This window comes from Gigantopelta aegis, chromosome 11 (genome assembly GCF_016097555.1).
Source record: "Gigantopelta aegis isolate Gae_Host chromosome 11, Gae_host_genome, whole genome shotgun sequence".
In the NCBI taxonomy this organism is placed as follows: Eukaryota; Metazoa; Mollusca; class Gastropoda; order Neomphalida; family Peltospiridae; genus Gigantopelta; species Gigantopelta aegis.
The window spans coordinates 24,758,925-24,779,222 of record NC_054709.1 but is presented as its reverse complement, the minus strand read 5'-3'; the positions used below and the strand labels follow the sequence as shown (position 1 = coordinate 24,779,222).

The window sequence follows — 20,298 nt, the reverse complement described above, 5'->3', positions numbered from 1 at the left end:
GCCTTCCGCGTTTTTACCTTCTGGTTTCAAATTTATTTTTAAAGAAGTTTTAATTAAATATTTTTTAAGGAGAACCCGCCAATTTGGTCCTTTTTCCCTTAATTTTTTGGTCGGGCCGGGGAAAAAATTATTTAACTTTTGGCCCCCCCCCAATTTAATTTAACCTTTCCGGATTAAGATTTTAATCTTGTTTCTTTTTTTTTGGGTTTGTTTTTAACCCAAAAATGGGTTTTTTAATTGCATTTGGCAACCCTTTTTAAATTCCTTTTTGTTTTGGAATCAAAATTGCCCGTCCTAATTTCCCAATTGTTTCCCCCCCGGCCTAAATTTTATTGGATTAAGGGTTAAATTTCCGAATTTGATTTCTTTGGTTTCTTTTTTTAAACCCAAATTAAAAAAGTTTTAGACAACAGAGAAGTTTCCCCCCGGGGAAAGGCCGGCCTAAAGGTAGGAAAAGTGACAAAGGGTCTTGAACATCTTTGAAAACCATTAATTTCCACAAACCGTTCAACTGACAGAGGGCTCAGAGCAAAAACAGGAAGGAAATAGGGTATACTAGTGGAGGGTGTTTTTTGTTAACGAACACCATAATGAGCTACAATATTAGTAATCATCGAATATAAAGTCAAACATTGGTAATTTGTGACCACTATACTACTCCTTTTACTCTACGTGACTACTACTACTACTATGCTATGCTGCTCCTAATACTACTTACCACTACTACTAGCCACTACCATTACTACCACTAGCACACTATACTACGACTACTGCTACTACGAATACTAATACCACTGTAACTACTACTAATGCTACGGCTAATGCTACTGCTACTGCTACTGCCTACTACTACTACTACTTACTATACTACTGCTACTACTACTTAGTATGCTGACTACTATAATACTACTACTACTACGCTTGCACTGCTGCTGCTTGCTGCTACTAACTCTACTACTACTACTACTACTATACTACTACCACTACTATACTACGATCAATATTTCCTTACTACCACCATACTACTACCAACTACTACTACTGCTAATACTACTACTACTACTACTACTACTAATTACTACTACCCACTACTACTACTACTGCTACTGCTACTACTACTACTACTACTAACACTACTACGACACTACTACTAGCACTACCACTACCACTACTACTACTACTACTACTTCTACTACGGCCTACTACTGCTACTACTACTTGACTACTACTATCACTGCGACTACTACCACTGCTACTGCTACTACTACTACTGTCTACTGACTATTACTTACTACTGCTACTTACTACTAATGCTACTAATACTACATACCACTACTACTACACTACTACTGATGATACTGAGAACTACTAATATACTACTTGCTACTAATACGATTACTACTTACTACCACTACTACTACTGCTACTACTACTACTACATACTACTGCCACTACTACTACTACTACGACTACGATGTACGACCACGACACTACCATTACGCACTACTATTACTACTCTACTACTACTACCGACTAGTACTACCTACTACTGTCCCTTACTACTACTACCACTACTACTACTACTATCACTACTACTACTATCAACTACTATAATACTACTACGACTAATATACTACCCCCACTACTACTACTACTACTACTGCCACTACTACGTAATACTACTAACTATCACTACTACGTACTACTACGCGCTACTACTACCACCACCACCACCACTACTACTACTACTGATATCGTACTAACTACTACACACTACTACTACCAACACTGACTACTACTACTACGACTACCATCACTACTACTACTACTACTATACCACTACTACTACTACCACTACTACAACCGAGCCCAGCGCAATACTACTACACTACTACTACTACCACCACTGCCGACTACTACTACTATTAATCTACTACTGGTGGCTCGTGATTGTTAGCTAAGTTATTTATAGATGTTGTTTTAACTATTTATGTACCGTGTCTCTGAACGTCACGTGTGTGGTAAATGTTGATATCCCCCCCTACTCATGAAGTCCGTATTTCTAAAACACTGGATGTCGTAGTCCTTTGGGTGGCTGTTGTCGTACAGGGAGACGGAGATGGTAAATAGCTTACTTTTTGTTTTAAATGTGCCAATCATATATATATATATCTATATATATATATATATATATATTATATATAATATATATTATATATGTGGTGTGTGTGTTCAAAGACATTAAACTTCGTTTCTGTGATTGATTTTGTTTAAAAGTTAAAGTGTGTTTTCTTTAACGACACTAACTGAAAGGCAAATGATTTATTTATTATCGGTCTTGGATGTCAGACATTGGTTAATTTTTAAATATATTCTTAGAGAGGAAACCGCCCCCCGCTACCATTTTCCCGTTAGTGGCATGGCATTTTTTTTATATGCCCCATCCCACAGAGAGGATAGCACATGCACGGTCTATGATATACCAGTCGTGACGCACTGACTGGAACGAGAACTAGCCCAGTGGGCCCACCGACGGGGATCGATCCCAAACCGACCGCGCATCAAGCGAGCGCTTTACCTCTGGTCTACGTTTCGCCCTCTATGTAGTAAAGATGTAATATGTAAACATCCTATATCTGTGATTGAATTTGTTTAAACAGACGTAGAATACGACAACTGTGTTAAAACAAAATAATTGCTTGAAATTCGTCAGTTTTGCGAATGGGTATAAACAGACGGACAGCAAAAGACACATCTCATACTGCAAATGAAAGGCACGCGCACCCCCCCCCCCCCCCCCCACACACACACACTCACACTCTCTCTCTCTCACACACACACACACACACACACACACACACTTATAGACACACAAACACACACATACACACAGAAACCAACACACACATGCACGCACACACACACTCACACACACACTTATACACACAAACACACACATTCACGCACTCACACACACACATATACACACACACACACACACTCACACACACTCACACACACACTTATACACACACACACACTTATACACACACACACACACACACACACTTATACACACAAACGCACACACACACACACACTATACACACAAACACACACACAGACACACACACACACACACACACATAAACACACACACACACATTTATATACACTCACACACACTATACAAACACACACACACACACATACACACACACACATATACACACACACACATTTATATACACACACACACACTTATACACACAAACACACACACACACACACGCACACACACACGCACACACACACATACGAATAGTTTAAAAGTGCCATTTTTACTTTAAATTAGGTTTTGTTTGTTTGTTTGGTTGTTGTTGTTGTTGTTGTTGGGTTTTTTTTGGGTGGGGGTGGGGGGGGTGGGGGGGGGGTAGCTGTAGAGGACTCTATGTTCCTTGATTCCGTTTACTGCTCCAACCTCCACCAGTTATGTTACCTTTCTTACGGCCGTATATTTCTGTGCTTCCAGTGGCGGATCCAGAAAATACATTTAGGGGGTGGCCCCAAAGACATTAGGCTAGTAAGCAAGGGAACTTTGGGACAGGTTTGGAAGGGGATGAAAATTAATAGATAATAAAATTATAACTGTCGCAGGATTTAGGGTGGCTCTGCCCCACCCCTAGGTCCGCCTCTGGCTTCAATGCTTAAATAGAAAGAATATCTTGTTTGATATATTTCTTTTAGAACTGGCTAACACGACGTGGTACAAAGCTACCCAGGCTTGTAGAAAACGTGGCGAAGAACTTTACCATTCCACCGACAAGTCACACGTGGCTCGGTTTCTCAACAGGAACTCCGGAAAACACTGGATCGGAGCTAAAGTGATGTACTCTTCCTGGACATGGACAGGTAAGCAAGGACTAGCAATTAATTTCTCAAAAAGCATCAATTCTCTGTCGTGTGTTCTGTTATATATGGACATACGGACTTGTTCAGAATACAAAACTAAACAGGATCAAAGGATCTCGATCCCGCAGTTGAAACATCCATCCTACCCTCTCGTAACGCAAAAGCAAAAGCAATTTATGTTAGATTAATGGATGTTTCATGGTAACTTAAAAACTTGTTATTCTTTTTTTGATCAGCCCATTTTTTTAACCATATAGATCCGGGTTTTTTTTTGCGCTACGCCGTACATAAAAGAACATCATACCTTGGTGAATTTACTGGGGGGGGGGGGTACCTTGGGGGGGGGGGGGGGGGGGGGGGGGGGGGAGGGGAGTGGGCGAAACCAACTAGTAAAGCGCTCGCTTGATGCGTGGTCGGTCAGTGATCGATCCCCGTCATTCTAGACAGTGCACCACGACTGGTATATACAGGGCCGTGGTATCTGATATTCTGTCTGTGAGATGGTGCATACAAACGATCCTCTGCTACTAATATGAAAATTAAAGGCGCTCAATCACGGATGGTTGACCTAATTATTGACCCAACAAAGTATTATATGACAATATATACATTTGATTTGTACCTAAAAGTACTTTATTGAACCATTTACATAACCAGCATATTCCACTTATTATTGATATTTTGTAAAGGTTTGGTATTCCAAATGAATGTAATTTCCATTTATAATCCATATTTAGAGAAATAAGGTCCACTAAATCCGTGATTGAGCGCCTTTAAGCTGGTTGTCTCGTGGTTTCGTTAAACAAAAACTTTAACTTTTCATTTTACGTTCCAGTTCAATATTTTGTGACACTTGATCTATAATTTTGGATACGAAATCGTCTGCCAACACATTATGCTTCTTCTTCTAATATGTGATTATTGTTAAACAATTGTAAACGAACAAGTACAGAATGCATAAAATTGCAGTGCTTATCAATACTATTTTTGCTTCGTCATTATTCCATCAGAGGATCGGAGTACGCTGTTCAAGTACGAGGGATATCGAAATGTAACAGAGGAGGATAGATATGCGAAGATATTTTTGTACAGGAACCAAGCCGTCCGATGCTACACGGGATGTAATACGAAATATATTGGCCTACAGGTAGAAGATATGTTTGCTATAAATGCGACTATTTACTATATATATATATATAATATATATATAGAATATATATATATATATATTTATTATATATATATATATATAGATATATATATATATAATATATATATATATATATATAATTTATTTATTACTGTCTGACAAGAGATGCTGCCGGGATTAAATTAAGCCTTATCATATACTATTTTCTACAGGATTCCCCCATAGGGTGCAAAAAAACTGACACCATTGTCTACTATTTAAAATTAGAGGGAAACTTTGTAAGGACAAAATGAAAAGATGCATTATAATTTTAAAAAAAAACTAAAAAAACAAAACTTATTAGCTCAGAAATGTCGATAGTGTCAGGGATGGGGCCCTGAATCACCATCTTACAGATAGTGTTGAACATAACTAACATTATAATTATATATATATATATATATATATATATATAATTATATAGTATATAATATATAACATTAAAAAAAAACATACCATGCATATACACACACATACACCGGCACGCAACATAGCTTGATAACAAATGTATACATGTGATTAGTTTCCCATCAGTTGTATTATAGTTTGTTAATGTTCTGTGATACTGCGGGAAGTAGATGTTTTATTAAATTACTACATATTACATCTATTGCTGGAGACGAGAGGATTTACATAATAATAATTATAATACAAAAATTATTATATTAAATATTTTCAACTAATGAATGACAGAGTGACTATTTGGTAAATGTTTTTTGCCAAGACTGTTCTTACCAAAATATAAATGTTTTTCTATTGAGTATCTTTGTTTAATATCTTTTTTAAAATGAATGATATTTAACTTAACCTTTTGCACTTTACATTTATATATGAAATACTTAGCTAGATGTAGCAAGAGATCAAATGCATTATCTGTTTTAATGTTGTCTTTAAATCCAAATATGACAGTGTTAAGTTACATAAATGATTACAGTACTTCGATAACCAGTTTTAAAACGTATTCCAAAACGTTTGAACAAAAAAAAAAGAGTAAAGTTTGTTTTATTTAACGACGCCGCTAGACCACATTGATTTTTTTATCTTATCATCGGCTATTGGACGTCAAACATATGGTCATTCTGACACTGTTTTTAGAGGAAACTCGCTGTCGCCACATAGGCTACTCTTTTTACGACAGGCAGCAAGGGATCTTTTATTTGCGCTTCCCACAGGCAGGATAGCACAAACCATGGCCTTTGTTGAACCAGTTATGGATCACTGGTCGGTGCAAGTGGTTTACACCTACCCATTGAGCCTTGCGGAGCACTCACTCAGGGTTTGGAGTCGGTATCTCGATTAAAAATCCCATGCCTCGACTGGGATCCGAACCCAGTACCTACCAGCCTGTAGACCGATGGCCTGCCACGACGCCACCGAGGCCGGTCGTTTGAACAAAGTTACATTCCCAAAAAAGATGTTCTATTGTTTCTTTATTTACATTACAAAAGGTACATGTTTCAGTATCAATAAGTTTAGCTTGAAGGAAAAAATATTTGTCGTTAGTATTCTGTGTAATATCCTATATTAGAACCCTCTTAATTTTACTTTCTGTGTGGTGAGAAATGGTTTCAAATAGATAATGGGCCAGATAGGGATCAGTACTAAAACGATTTTGCCATTTTCCCATAGCTGTATTTGGTACGTCTGAATATATTAGTGTGTAATAGTATAATTTTGATCCTTTTTTTAATGGAACAAAGTTTTCTTTGGACAGGCGAATCGTCTAAAGCAATATTTGTGTCTATCTTACTAATTTTAGTTTTTTAAAGGTATACCTTGATTGAATTAATGACGCCCTGATATTCTAAAAAAGACACATGTAAGTCATACATATAATTAAATTCAGTTAATGTAAAGAATTCTCCACGATCATTAACTAGATCGCATATTTGAGAGATGCCTTTTTAGAGCCATTTGTAATAATAGTAGCTAATGTCATATTTCGTTATCTTTACATTTAACTATGATAAAACACCTTCAAACTATTTGATATTATATATTATAAAAACTCGACAATATGAAAATTGTAATATGCTGGCACTTGCTTCGCCAACAATCCTTAGCAGAATTAAGTAGAAATTACACCGGAAGTAAACGTTTTAGAGAGGAAACCCGCTGCATTTTTCCATTGCATATTTGCATATGAGGGTTGCATATTTGGCTATGTCCACGTTTTGGTGATAAATTAAAATTGACTTTCACTTATATTGATACATCATACTTATCTTACAGTCAGCGTATTTCCCACTACACAACCCACATGATGATATCCCGGTTCTTCTTTCAAAACACGTTTTTTTATCACTGGTATATTTGTGTGACATCTCTGTGACATCTCTCTTCCTCATTTGTTCCTCACTTCTGCCCCCCCCCCCTCTCTCTCTCTCTCTCTCTCTCTCTCTCTCTCTCTCTCTCTCTCTCTCTCTCTCTCTCTTCTCTGTAATAATATCTTTATCATATAATTTCTAGCTTAATACAACGTGTCATTGTAAACTGCATACGCAACTTTAATACCAGTCAGCCATTACTCGCTGTTCAAATGGCGTATGGATATATGGCGCCGTCTTTTTAAAAGAAATATATTTATATTAAAATAAACTAGTACATGACATGTTTTGTTTACAGAACGCTGGACAGCTTTCAATTTAAAGTTACTCTATTAAGCGTTATTATTAAAAAAAATATATAATTATGAATGCATACGTCAATTCTGTGATGTCGCCGTAGCATATTTAGTTACATCTTGCATATCCAGAGCAATCAAAGTATGTGATATTTTTCAGATCACACACTTTAAGAATTTGATAACTTTACAAATTAGATGTAAATTAATCGAGGTCACGACACTAGCTTTATTGACATTTAAGCAAACGTACTAGGGTGACACTCCATAACTAACGTATGCATTCATAGTCATCACATATAACAAATTCAATAGCAATTTTACATTGAAAGCTATCCAGCGTTCAGAAAACAAAACACAGGACATCCACAAAGACGTCATTCGAGTTTGACGTCATTGTCATTCAAAAAGACACCGCGCCACATATTCTTACGTCATTTGAATATCTAGTAATGGCGGATTGGAATTAAATTTGGGTGTACAGTTTACAGAAACACATTGTATTAAGCTTGAGATTATATGATAAAGAGATTATTACCCTCGTGGGTTTCGATATCGTCAGTATCATATATTAGTAACAAAAATATTATTGCTAATATATGATTCTCTCTCTCTCTCTCTCTCTCTCTCTCTCTCTCTCTCTCTCTCTCTCTCTCTCTCTCTCTCTCTCTCTCTCTCTCTCTGCACAGTTGCGGGCCATTCGGTGCCATAGGTTCGAGTCCCAGTAACGGCACGGGACAATTTGTGAGGCCAGAAATGATTTAATTATCCCTTGTGCCAGTGTGTTAATATCTATGTATTTAACAGTCAACCTCGACATACATACAATATATAGATATTCATACACCAATACATACTTACATACATACATATATACATACATACATACATACATACATACGTATATGCAGCAGTCGGGACATTTTGGGCCGACTTGGTACATCATGTTTAGAACTGGGACATGTTGGGCAGTTGGGAACGTTTATAGTATAACATATTTCAACTTTTTAATTTAAGGAAATATAGGAAATTCAATTTAAGTACGACTATTATTTGCCAAATTGAATGTATACTAATAGAAATTGAACACGACTATTACAAAATAACACACACAAATGGATAAATACAATAAGAGAGATTTACAGATTATGTCAGTTAATTAGTTAATTATAAATAATTTCATTACTGGTTAATATTATTTTGAAATGTCGGCTTGTACCACCAAAACATTTTTAAAATACGTTTGTCACACACACACACACACACACACACACACACACACACATATACACACACACATACACACACACACACACATATATACACACACACACACATACACATACACACACACACACACACCACCACACACACACACACACACACACACATACACACACACATATTCACATGCACGCACGCCCACGGTAGTGTGTGTCTCTCCCCATCAAATATTGTTCTGTTTCAGGGACCTAAATGTTTTTGTGTTCGGTCACCTAAACTCTCACCAGAGACTACTGCGCAGGACCGGTGCTGGGGAAACTCTCAGGAATACTGCGGTACCGCACATGGAATGAGTGTTTACAAAGTCGGTAAGTCATAGAAGGATACTTCAAAATCATATCAAAATAAAACTTTAATGCATAGCTCTCAAACAATAACGATTTTATAACGTCTTATTTAGAATGTGATGTGTTTATGTCTGTGCGTGTGTATGTGTCTTTGTGTTGGGGGTCTTTGTGTTGGTAGCGGACATGTGTAGTTTTGTATACATTTTTTTTGTCCATGTGTGTTTGGGTGTTGTGATATTTTATAGAAGTAGTTCAATACCTGAAATATATTAGGTTAAAATATCAAAAAGCGACATAATAATTTATCAATTGGACCTAATCGTGACGTGAAGTGTAATACAAACTAATGTTGTGCATCTATTTAGCATATTAACAAATACTCAAAGAATATATAACAATATTACATATCCACGGGCTATTTATACTGATACGCTGTGCCTTTTTAGACCTTTTTGAAGATGACTCCGTGCAATGGACATTTGGTTTGGATGATCTATGTGGATATGTCAACTCAATAGAGGTCTTTATAGAAAACATCATGTACATCAAAACGGAGAAACTGTGTCAAGCAAAGAAATATGGACACATTTGTACATGTAAGCATCTTATAATTGATTAATGCGCGATTAATATATGATAGATCCGTAGGAAAAGGGGAACCTGGGCGCGGGGGTGGGTGGGGTGGATGGAGGGGGAGGGGTGGAGGGGAGGGGGGATGTGCACACCCCATTCGAGAACGAAAGTTGAGGTTCTTTGGGGGTCTTACTCTGTATAACTAAAATTTAAAATATGGTTTGTGCCTCTTCACGAGAGGTTGTGTCGCCCGAACTCCAGATATCGTTTCTATGGGACCTGTTTTGGCCACTTGCTTTATAGTTAGTGCTCAACAGCTGGTTAAGTAAAGGCTGTGGTATGTACAATCCTATCCGTGGAATGGTACATATGAAAGATTCGTTGCTGCTAACGGAACAGAATAGCCTATAGAGAGGGGGCAGTATCAAGGTTCGAAAAGGCTGCTTCCAAAAACAGCAGACTTATTGAACCTACTTGAGACACAATGGCCATTTCGGCCAGTTTTTGGTCGATCTAGGAATGTATCTAATAAGCTTCTGAATATTTTATAGTACTATTGTGCAAAGAGTACACAGAAATGTGATATTAAGTACACAATCATCATCATCATCATCATCATCATCATACACCACTATCATGACTGCCACCACTATTATGCTCCGTAGTATGAGAAAACACATTTGACATCCGACTGCTGGTAAACCAGTGGTAGAAAACCTGCATTAGTTTACAGAAATTCTAGCCATGATCGGTGTTTGTGTGTTGAATGTTCTATATTGGACAAAAAGACACATTATTCTTTCTTTAATAAATGTGAGGAACATTGGATGACGACAACCTATATATTGGCTATAGTGAAAGCCAGCATCTCAGCTAGCAGGACACGACGACCTATATATTGGCTATAGTGAAGCCAGCATCTCAGCTAGCAGGACACCATAATACAAGCAAAGTATAAGAATGTCTTTGGTTTGGGGCTCTCCATTCTATGTTCCACCATCTCTCAGCAGTTAAACGCCTTAAACGCCTTTCTGTCAACTAAATACTAAAACAAGACAAACATCTGCTGCTATGAACAGGGCTTTATATCTCACTAATATACCTTTTCACATCCCAACTGCGTATGCGAAGAGTAATGTGTTTTGCCGACTATAACCAGGCTATTTAGTAACTTGTGGAAATGATCGACAGTTGTCATGAGCGTCGTGAGTAGCTTCGTAGGAGATGTGAAACTGGCGATTAACGTAAACATTTCGGATATGATGGCGTCATGGCTGCGAAAAAACGGTCTACTAAAGTTTACATCCGTATGGTTTAAGATCAAAAGCAGTGAAATAATTTAGACGAAGTAACTAGAGCCTCCAGTCAGCTGCTATTAGAACGCAAAATTAAACTTGATATTCATACAATAAAATGAACTGAATTGGAATGCGTTTGCTACTTTTAACAGTTAGAATTATAGTTAACTATACATGCCGATTTCCAGTGATGTTTAATTCTCCACATGTATCAGTATTTAAAATTTAATCAAATATTCCTCTCCTTCCCCGTAAAATAAACAATTCCAAAATCCCACACTCCACATAGACCTCTATCACAGCTCTATTTTTCCTTTTTGTTTCATTTTTAAAAAATCCAGAAAGTCATTAATTCAATTTTCTTTATTTTGTTTATTTATTTATTTACGTTTCACTATGATTTATATCAATCACATACTACGTGTACTTCATTTGAAATATTTGGTATTTAAGAAGTTTAAAAATATTTATTTATTTATATAAACTAGAGAGACTTTTCCGACGCAATTGATTCACTACAAGTATGGTCTTAAAGAGTCGCATTTCATACAGAACAGTGAGAAATCGATTGGAAACCTCTGCTAACACATGGTTACAGGGCTGTTCGTTTAGCTTGGTGTCGAACACGCAGTAACTAGAACCTAGCGTCCAGGAGGTCTGATGAGAATCGGCAGAGTACATGTATGACGGCGTATGAATACAGCATACACAAAGGGACATTTTAGAGCAGGTTTCATTTGGCGGCGGGCCTGTAATGGTGGGGAGTTGTTTCTTGTACCACTCTGAACTTCAGTGTCACTGTGAGAGGCAATCTCAATGCTCAACAGTATCAGAGTAACATCTTGGACAGGATTATTGTGTCACATTCCGATAACCAGGCTCTTCTTACACGGCCGATGTTCATGGATGACAATGCCCGACCCCATCGTGACCGTGTGGTAATGGATTTCCTACGAAAGGAAGCAATCACAACACGGCCAGCACGAAGTCCATATTGAGCACGACTGAGATATTTTAGGGCGTTGTTTACGTCAGAGGGTTCCACCAGTACAGAATTTGGCCGAACTGGACCAGGCTCTCCACCTCAAAGACCGATCCAGCGTCTTATCCACTCCATGAGGAGACGTCTTCAGGCTATCACAATGGCGCGTGGTGGCTAAACTCGATGCTGACATTATCACCTGTCTTGGTGACTTTAATGATTTGTCTAGGATTGTTGTATTGTCTTGGAATCCCCATACTTTCTCGAAGACCTTTTTACCTTAATTAATGTCCTCTTTTACATTAACCAATAAACCAGTTCAATGTTACCGAGTTCAACAATCTGGTTTTTATTTTATTTTCAAACATCTGCTTATTACAATTCATAACGATATGCATCGATTGACAACATGACATTGCCAATAAATGTAGTGACACCTCACTACACTTGTGGGAAAATGGTGTTGCGATACTTTTTTTCCAGGTTTTTGTTGCATATCGATATAATGTTCGGGTCCTCTAGTGATAGAATAATTAATAATTTGACAATGACTGTATAATCCCCATCAGCGCTACAGAATAAAATCTTTAAATGATGTTGCGTAAACTTACGCACGTTTCTTGATAGCGTTAAGCTACATAACAAATTCAATTATTGTATTGTGAATTATCCATCCGACCGTATTTATTGCTCTATTTTATCCTGCAATAGTTATCCACTCTAAAAATAGAATATCTAACCTGTTTACATTACCAAACATTTATTACCTAGCAAAATATGCAATAGCTTATATCGGTAAAACAGAACCTCAAATAAAGAAGATATGGGTCGATGAGACCGCCATGCTAGGTTTGTGTGGAGCTGATTTTGACAATGATCTTCATTAATGACAGTGAAATGCAAAAATAGTCCTGGGAAATGATATCCCGTATTCAGTTATAGCCATGAACAGTGGCAACTGGCCTGTAACCACCCACCCACCCCAAAAAAAACAACCAAAAAAACACCATCAATTGTCAATAGTTCAAACAATTGCTATCTTTTCAGGCAAAGATCCCGATGAGTGTGCATGTAAGGCTTATGACACGGATACAGGTGACTGGAGTGCAGCCAATCAAAGTTGTTCTCTTCTGAAAATCGAACATACTATAGCCTGCAACATCGAGGAGGAACAGCCATACTGGATTGGTTTGAGTCGCTATCGATACATTGGATGGGTTGAACGTACGGTTAAATTTCATTTAGTTTTATATGTTTATATTTAGAACATACTTAGTAAATTATAGCGCAATGGTCACTTTGGATTCGTGTATTGCGAATTAGTTCTGTTTGTGCTTTGTGCTCCATTCAACTTTTTCTTCTTCTCTCGTATTAAGTATAAAAGTAGAGCTGATAACCATGACTGACTACACACCATCGTATCAATGATAAATAATAATATAAATGTGTTATTCCGAGTTCATTTTATATTCTACAAAACGAATGTAAATATTCCATACATGGTTATATGACTAACCAATGAACGCTAATTTGATGGTTATTTACGATGCAACTAATGAACTGTTTTAATGCAAGACACAATATTTGCTATACATCCAAAACGTTTTGTGGTTTTATTGTTTTAACAATATTGTATTATTTTGTACAAACGAAAACAAATGTTGCACACCATTAACTGTGGGGCAGGACGTAGCCCAGTGGTAAAGCGCTCGTTTAATGCGCGGTCGGACTGGGATCGATCACCGTCAGTGGGCACATTGGACTATTTCTCGTTCCAGCCAGTGCACCGAGACTGGTATATCAAATCATGTGGTATGTACTACCCTGTCTGTGGGATGGTGCATATAAAATATCCCTTGCTGCTTATCGAAAAGAGTAGCCCATGAAGTGGCGACAGCGGATTTCCTCTCTCAGTATCTGTGTGGTCCTTAACCCTATGTCCTACGCTATATAACCGTAAACAAAATGTGTTGAGTGCGTCGTTAAATTAACTGACTCAGGACCCCAGTGACAATGACCAAACCTGTTTACTTATTAGTATGGAACAAACTAGCTGTTTGATTTATTGACGTACAGGAGATTGTCTAAAAGTGTTTTAAAATGGCCGATGTGGAACTATAGCACCAGAAGCTTTTGTTTTAAAAGTGTGTATCCAGACTAACTCCCACACGTGCAGACATATAAGTTCACCACTAATACACGCGTGTGCACACATTCGTGTGCATACACATACATACACACACACAAAGAAACACACATGCACGCAAACACGCACGCAAACACGCACGCACACACACAGAGAGAGAGAGAGAGAGAGAGAGAGAGAGAGAGAGAGAGAGAGAGAGAGAGAGAGAGAGAGAGAGAGAGAGAGATTAAAACAAAACATAGCCTCTGGTACCGTTGCTAGTATGCTTGCTGCCAGTTGCTGGGCTTGATGGTAACAGTTTTAATTTGCGAGAAGAAAGGAAATGTTTTTTTTTTATTTAACGACGCACTCAGCACATTTTATTTACGGTTATATGGCGTCGGACATATGGTTAAGGACCACAGAGATATTGAGGGAGGAAACCCGTTTGTCGCCACTTCATGGGGCTACTCTTTTCAATTAGCAGCAAGGGATCATTATTTTTATTTTTTGTTATTTTTGTTTATTTTTTTAAATTTTTTGTTTTTTTTATTTTTTTTTTTTTTTTTTGTTTTGTTTTTTTTTATGATCCATTTATATGCACCATCCCATAGACAGGATTAGTACACACCACGGCCATTGATATGCCAGTCGTGGTGCACTGGCTGGAACGAGAAATTGCCCAATGGGCCCACTGACGGTGATCGATCCCATACCGCGCATTAAGAGGCCTTACGCTGGAATTTGAAGCCCTTGGCTAGTTACGGTACACTCATTCTGGATTGTCACTAGAACAGAGAACCTGTAGCGATCAACTTTAAATCAGAGAACATGATCACTTAGCTCGACCGTTTAAATAGTCCGATCTATAGTATTAATCTAATTATTACAAACGGTTTGCAATCAACACTATTATGACATTAGTTAAAAGTACAAACGCTTTTATTTTACTGTTATAAATTTAGTAACATTTCCATATACTTACCTTTTCTGACGCTCAATGGCCGATGTTTTTTGTTGTTTTTTTTGTGCTGGGTTGTCGTTAACCATTCATTCATTCATTCATTCATTCATTGTTATAAATTTAGTTTATATATGTGTACGATATTTGTATATTTCAACAGGTGATGGGAGTATCGATGTACCCGATACGGGTAGAAGTGGCTGTGTGTGGGCTGAACGACTTAGAAATGACACCGTGGTGTTCGGTATCAAGGCATGTCATAACAACTACAAGCCTCTCTGCACTGAAGGTAGAATAACATTTCCGACAAACTGAATGTGTATGTTGAAGACAGACACGTGATACAGAAATGTGCGGTTTTAGGGAGAGTCCCCGCTTGGCCCTGCGTCCCCTCCTCCACCCCTACCGTAGTGTCAAACGGAAATCTCCCAACACTGACCCATGTTTATATTTACACCAGTCGTCCTATCAGCATATCAATCCCCCTTCATGTCCACTCCCTCCCCCATTCACAAAATATTGTATCCGTTTGTGATTTCAGCTTGTTGTTCTGTGTTGGTGATATTGTCTGTGTTATATTAGTTTATTATTTTTTTAAAGGCGCAGACCCTAGTTTCAGCCTGTAAAAATGCACACTAAGTTTAGTTAGTCTACAAACCTGCAACACATATTTGGATATGGTTATAACAGAGAAGCTAAAGTCTGTGATGTTTAAACAGGGAAATACCATCAAAAATAACTAGAGCTTGTCTCATTAACAATTATTTCTTAGACGAACGTGCATTTTTAAAAACTAGGATATGTCGCTTTAACTTAATTTATGGCAATCGATATTATATAACAATAATAATATAGGCCTGAAAGATGCACTCAACAAAAATAAACGGTTTGTCCAACTGCATATAAATAAACGTAAAGCTATGACTTATCCCCTCCTCCCCGAGACGCTGACCCTCCTCTAGAGGCTGTGTCCTCTTCCAGATATCATTCCTACGGACCTGTAATATAAAACGTTTTGTTAATGGTACCGTTTATAACACAAGAAATAGGCTACTTCTGTGGGACATTAATTATTACAAACATATTGACAAAACAGCAGACGAACAGACATAGCAACAACCATAATGACACACACACACAAGACAGAGAATCTGGGCAGACAAACAGACAGATCGGACAGACAGACAGTCAGTTAATCAGAATAGACATGCAGACGGACAGGACATGATAAGACGCCCAGAATCAATAATCAGTAAAGACACACTAGTTTCCCATTACTGGTACCGCTTCACTACAGAAAATATGGATAAACAAAAGAAAACGAAATACTCTTTTTTTCCAGATGCCATCTCCAACAAAATACCAAACACAAAGACTCAGCCTGGTAAGTTTTACATCAATGTACGTGACAGTTCGCGACACAGACTCGACCTGGTAAGCTTTTTTTTTACATCAGTGTACATCACAGTTCGCGACACAGACTCAACCTGGTATGTTCATTGAACATAATGAATGGATGAATGCATAACGACACCACAGCACGAAAAATACATCGGCTATTGGGTGTTAAACTGAATTCGTTAAATAAAGAATACCACATTAGTGCCCGTTAGATACGTATAGGATATTAAACGAGTTTTCATTTCGTATCATTTTTATTTCCCTCGTGAAATAATTTTCAGTTGTCACGAGCTTTAGCGAGTTTAATATCCTATTTATTACCCAAAATCTATCTTAATTTATATCACTTAACTTGTTTGGCTGACGTTCCTGTAAGGTTGTTGTGCGCCAGTCGGTGACGTCACGAAGTGTTACGTCCCATTTGGCGTTCTAGTGGGACATATGATATGTCCCAAAATATTTTTAACCATTGGGGTAATAAAGTTTTATCTCACAACGAGTTCAAAACGTATTCAACAAGCGAAAGCGAGTTGCATATGTTTTAAAACAACGAGTTGTTGTTTTAAGCTGTACAAGTTTTGGGAGGTTACCGTTAACTGCTACGTCACAGAACAATCAGTTTCAGGTCAACTTATACGTCACAGGTCAATCAATTTCTGTCGTGTTTATTCCATTGAATGGTATGGCTTTGGCCTTCAAAGTTGAGCAGCCAGTCAGATGTCTTTAAATTGATCTTTATAATGTTTGTATCATGTAAGAATGGGCCTTTTAATTAATTACAAGCAAAAAAGGAGATGCAACTCTAAACATGTTTTGATAATTTGTAATTATTTTTCTTATACACCCGTTGGTGAGAACAACCTACATTATTTTTGATAACACATAGTTGTTTATACACGTACGTGTGTTAACCATTTCTAGACATACGACTGGCTGCTCCTAGGTGATGACCAGGTCACCAATGTTATACGTCCAGTATAAAACAACACTCGATTACACTGTGACGTATAGTTAACCTGGCAATCATGTGTCTGTGACGTGTAAGTCAGCTAACAGGGCAAAGGGTTGTAAATATGTTTTAGTCAATAAAGATGTTAAAATGTGCTTAAAACCTGTGTTTTGAGGATATGTAAGAAATATAATAATACATTCGTGTCCGTTAGATATCATTTATTTCACAACTCGTTGTTTAAAAACGTATCAAATTCGCTTTCGCTTATTAGATACATTTTAAAACAACTCTTTATGAGATAAATGGTATCTAACGGCCACTCACGTATTATTATGTGTTATATTTTAAAAACTAAAATATATATTTCATTTAAACTGTGCATTTTAATCATTCAACATTAAATACACCAATTTATGTTTATATTGTCACCAATGTATAATCAATGTATAGCACGATATCACCCTAAACAGGATTTGCCTGTTTTCAGATGGACCCGTCACTGGCGGAAGTCACCGATGTATAATCAATGTATAGTGGTTAGATACCTTATATGTAATTAAGGTTCAAGCACGCCGCCCTGGACACATTAACACTCCAAAATGTCTCAGTCTATTATGAAATCATCCTAAACAGGATTTGTCTGTTTTCAGATGGAGCCGTCATTGGCGGAAGTGTTGCTGCCGCAGTTGTCGTGATCTTGGTGTTGGTTCTGTTGGCCATGATTTGGATGAAAAGGTTTGATTGGATAATATTAGTAGGCCTACATGCAAATAGGTCGAGTCTCAAGTGCCTGATGATCTCTATTCAGAAATACGAACTCAGCACCTATTGCAAGCTTTAAACGGGAGTGTCTGCTATCTATATCTATCTATCTATCTATCTATCTATCTATATACATACATACATACATACATTTATTACCCATATGGGCTCAAATATACGGGGTAATATTTTTTCGATCTCTGCACAGTGTGCAGATTGCTTCTACAGCCACTGATTGGCTGGCTTAAAAATCACGATGTTTGGTTGGTTGCTTGTCATGGCCGGAACTTCACTTTCATTCATATAATGTTTCCATTCATGAGTCAGATTACACATACGTTATACGATATACAAAGATTTACAAAAACAAACGGACTCACTTGTTTCGTAAACATGAAATGGTATATTTTCATAAGCAGCAGTTTTAGTAATATATAAAAATAATTATTTTCAAATGCAAATACAGTCGTATTATTTTGTACTGTAAACATTTGGCTGTAAAAAGAACGCCGTTATGATATGACGTCACTTACATTACGTCATGTATTTTGCGTAAGATTATATGAAGTAATGGCTGATGGCTTTGTTGTAGACTGCAGAGGAATTTTTACATTAAACATCAGTTAAAATTGACAATGGGTAATAAAAAGAATAACCAACTCGCTACGAGGAGTTACGAATTATCTGTCCCTCGTGAATGAATGTTGTAAAACCCTCGCCAAAGGCTCGGGTTTACAACATTCATTCACTCGGGACAGATAATTCATAATTCCTCGTAGCTCGTTAGTTATTCTCTAAATATTTTATGTATCTATCTATATATCTATACATACAAAGATACAGACAGACAGACAGAGAGAGAGAGAGAGAGAGAGAGAGAGAGAGAGAGAGAGAGAGAGAGAGAGAGAGAGAGAGAGAGAGAGAGAGAGAGAGAGAGAGAGAGAGAGAGAGAGGGAGAGAAGAGGGAGGGAGAATTTCAGGCAGTCAGATAATACCTATCAGCTATATATCCAGCGAAGGTTAGAGTGAAATTCGCCTTTCGACCTGAGCAGTATACAGCCGATATATTAAAACAGTAACCGATTATTAAAAAACAATTAATACTTTATTTCACAACTTTGCCATTATCCTGAGTGCTAGATCCACAGGTGTTGAATGCCTTGTTGCCTGCAATATCTTACATAACAAATAAACACAGTAATTCAGTTTACATGCATTTCTATTTGTTACATTGCAGGACAAAACGTGTTTGCTTTAAAGACAAATCACCTGACCCTGGTACCCGTCACGTGACTTCTGACGACCACAATGTCGAGTCTGATTACTGCGAAATTAACGACCGCCCTGATCAGACTGAGGCCGACTCTCTAGTCAATAGGAATGGAAGACAACACTACGAATTTGAACCAGAAGCACAACTTGGAGTATCTGGAGCGAAAGACGAACCGTATGAATTAGCTATGGATCCCAGGAAAGTGAATGAAGACGGTGAAGGTGATTATGATGAATTACACGACAGCAGCCACAACAAAGGTCAACAGTGGAGCGGTGCTGGCACGTAAGGGTCACATCCACGGTCGAGATGGTCGTGGAAGTTATGACACGTACGACAAAACCAACTCCGTGAAGGACATTTCTCCAATTGACGCAACCTACAGTCATATTCACAGTAATCGTGGGGCTGACACGTACGACAGCGCGGCACCAGTTGAAGTAGTTTCTGCCCTTGACACGAAACACAGCCATGTGGTTCCCAGTACACTGGGTAATGAATGACGAGTGACAGTGTTTCCACGAATACTCGAGTACTCTGGCACGGGCCGAGCCTAGCAGTATTCAAGTCCATTCAAAGAAGGAAGGAAGGAAATGTTTTATTTAACGACGCACTCAACACATTTTATTTACGGTTATATGGCGTCGGAGATATGGTTAAGGACCATACAGAT

The 20,298-nt window shown here is 37.7% G+C and overlaps 1 protein-coding gene across 1 annotated transcript in view; it reads left to right on the top strand.

Moving 5' to 3' along the window:
* LOC121385107 overlaps positions 1 to 20,298 on the top strand; it is a 25,450-nt gene extending 5,152 nt beyond the window's left edge. Inside the window, exons 2-10 of the mRNA XM_041515644.1 lie at positions 3,748 to 3,912; positions 4,923 to 5,059; positions 9,193 to 9,316; positions 9,742 to 9,891; positions 13,196 to 13,372; positions 15,398 to 15,526; positions 16,580 to 16,621; positions 18,241 to 18,325; positions 19,590 to 20,298. Of these exons, the coding sequence (XP_041371578.1) occupies positions 3,748 to 3,912; positions 4,923 to 5,059; positions 9,193 to 9,316; positions 9,742 to 9,891; positions 13,196 to 13,372; positions 15,398 to 15,526; positions 16,580 to 16,621; positions 18,241 to 18,325; positions 19,590 to 19,914 (1,334 nt within the window). The 3' untranslated portion in view covers positions 19,915 to 20,298. The remainder of the gene's footprint in view (positions 1 to 3,747; positions 3,913 to 4,922; positions 5,060 to 9,192; positions 9,317 to 9,741; positions 9,892 to 13,195; positions 13,373 to 15,397; positions 15,527 to 16,579; positions 16,622 to 18,240; positions 18,326 to 19,589) is intronic.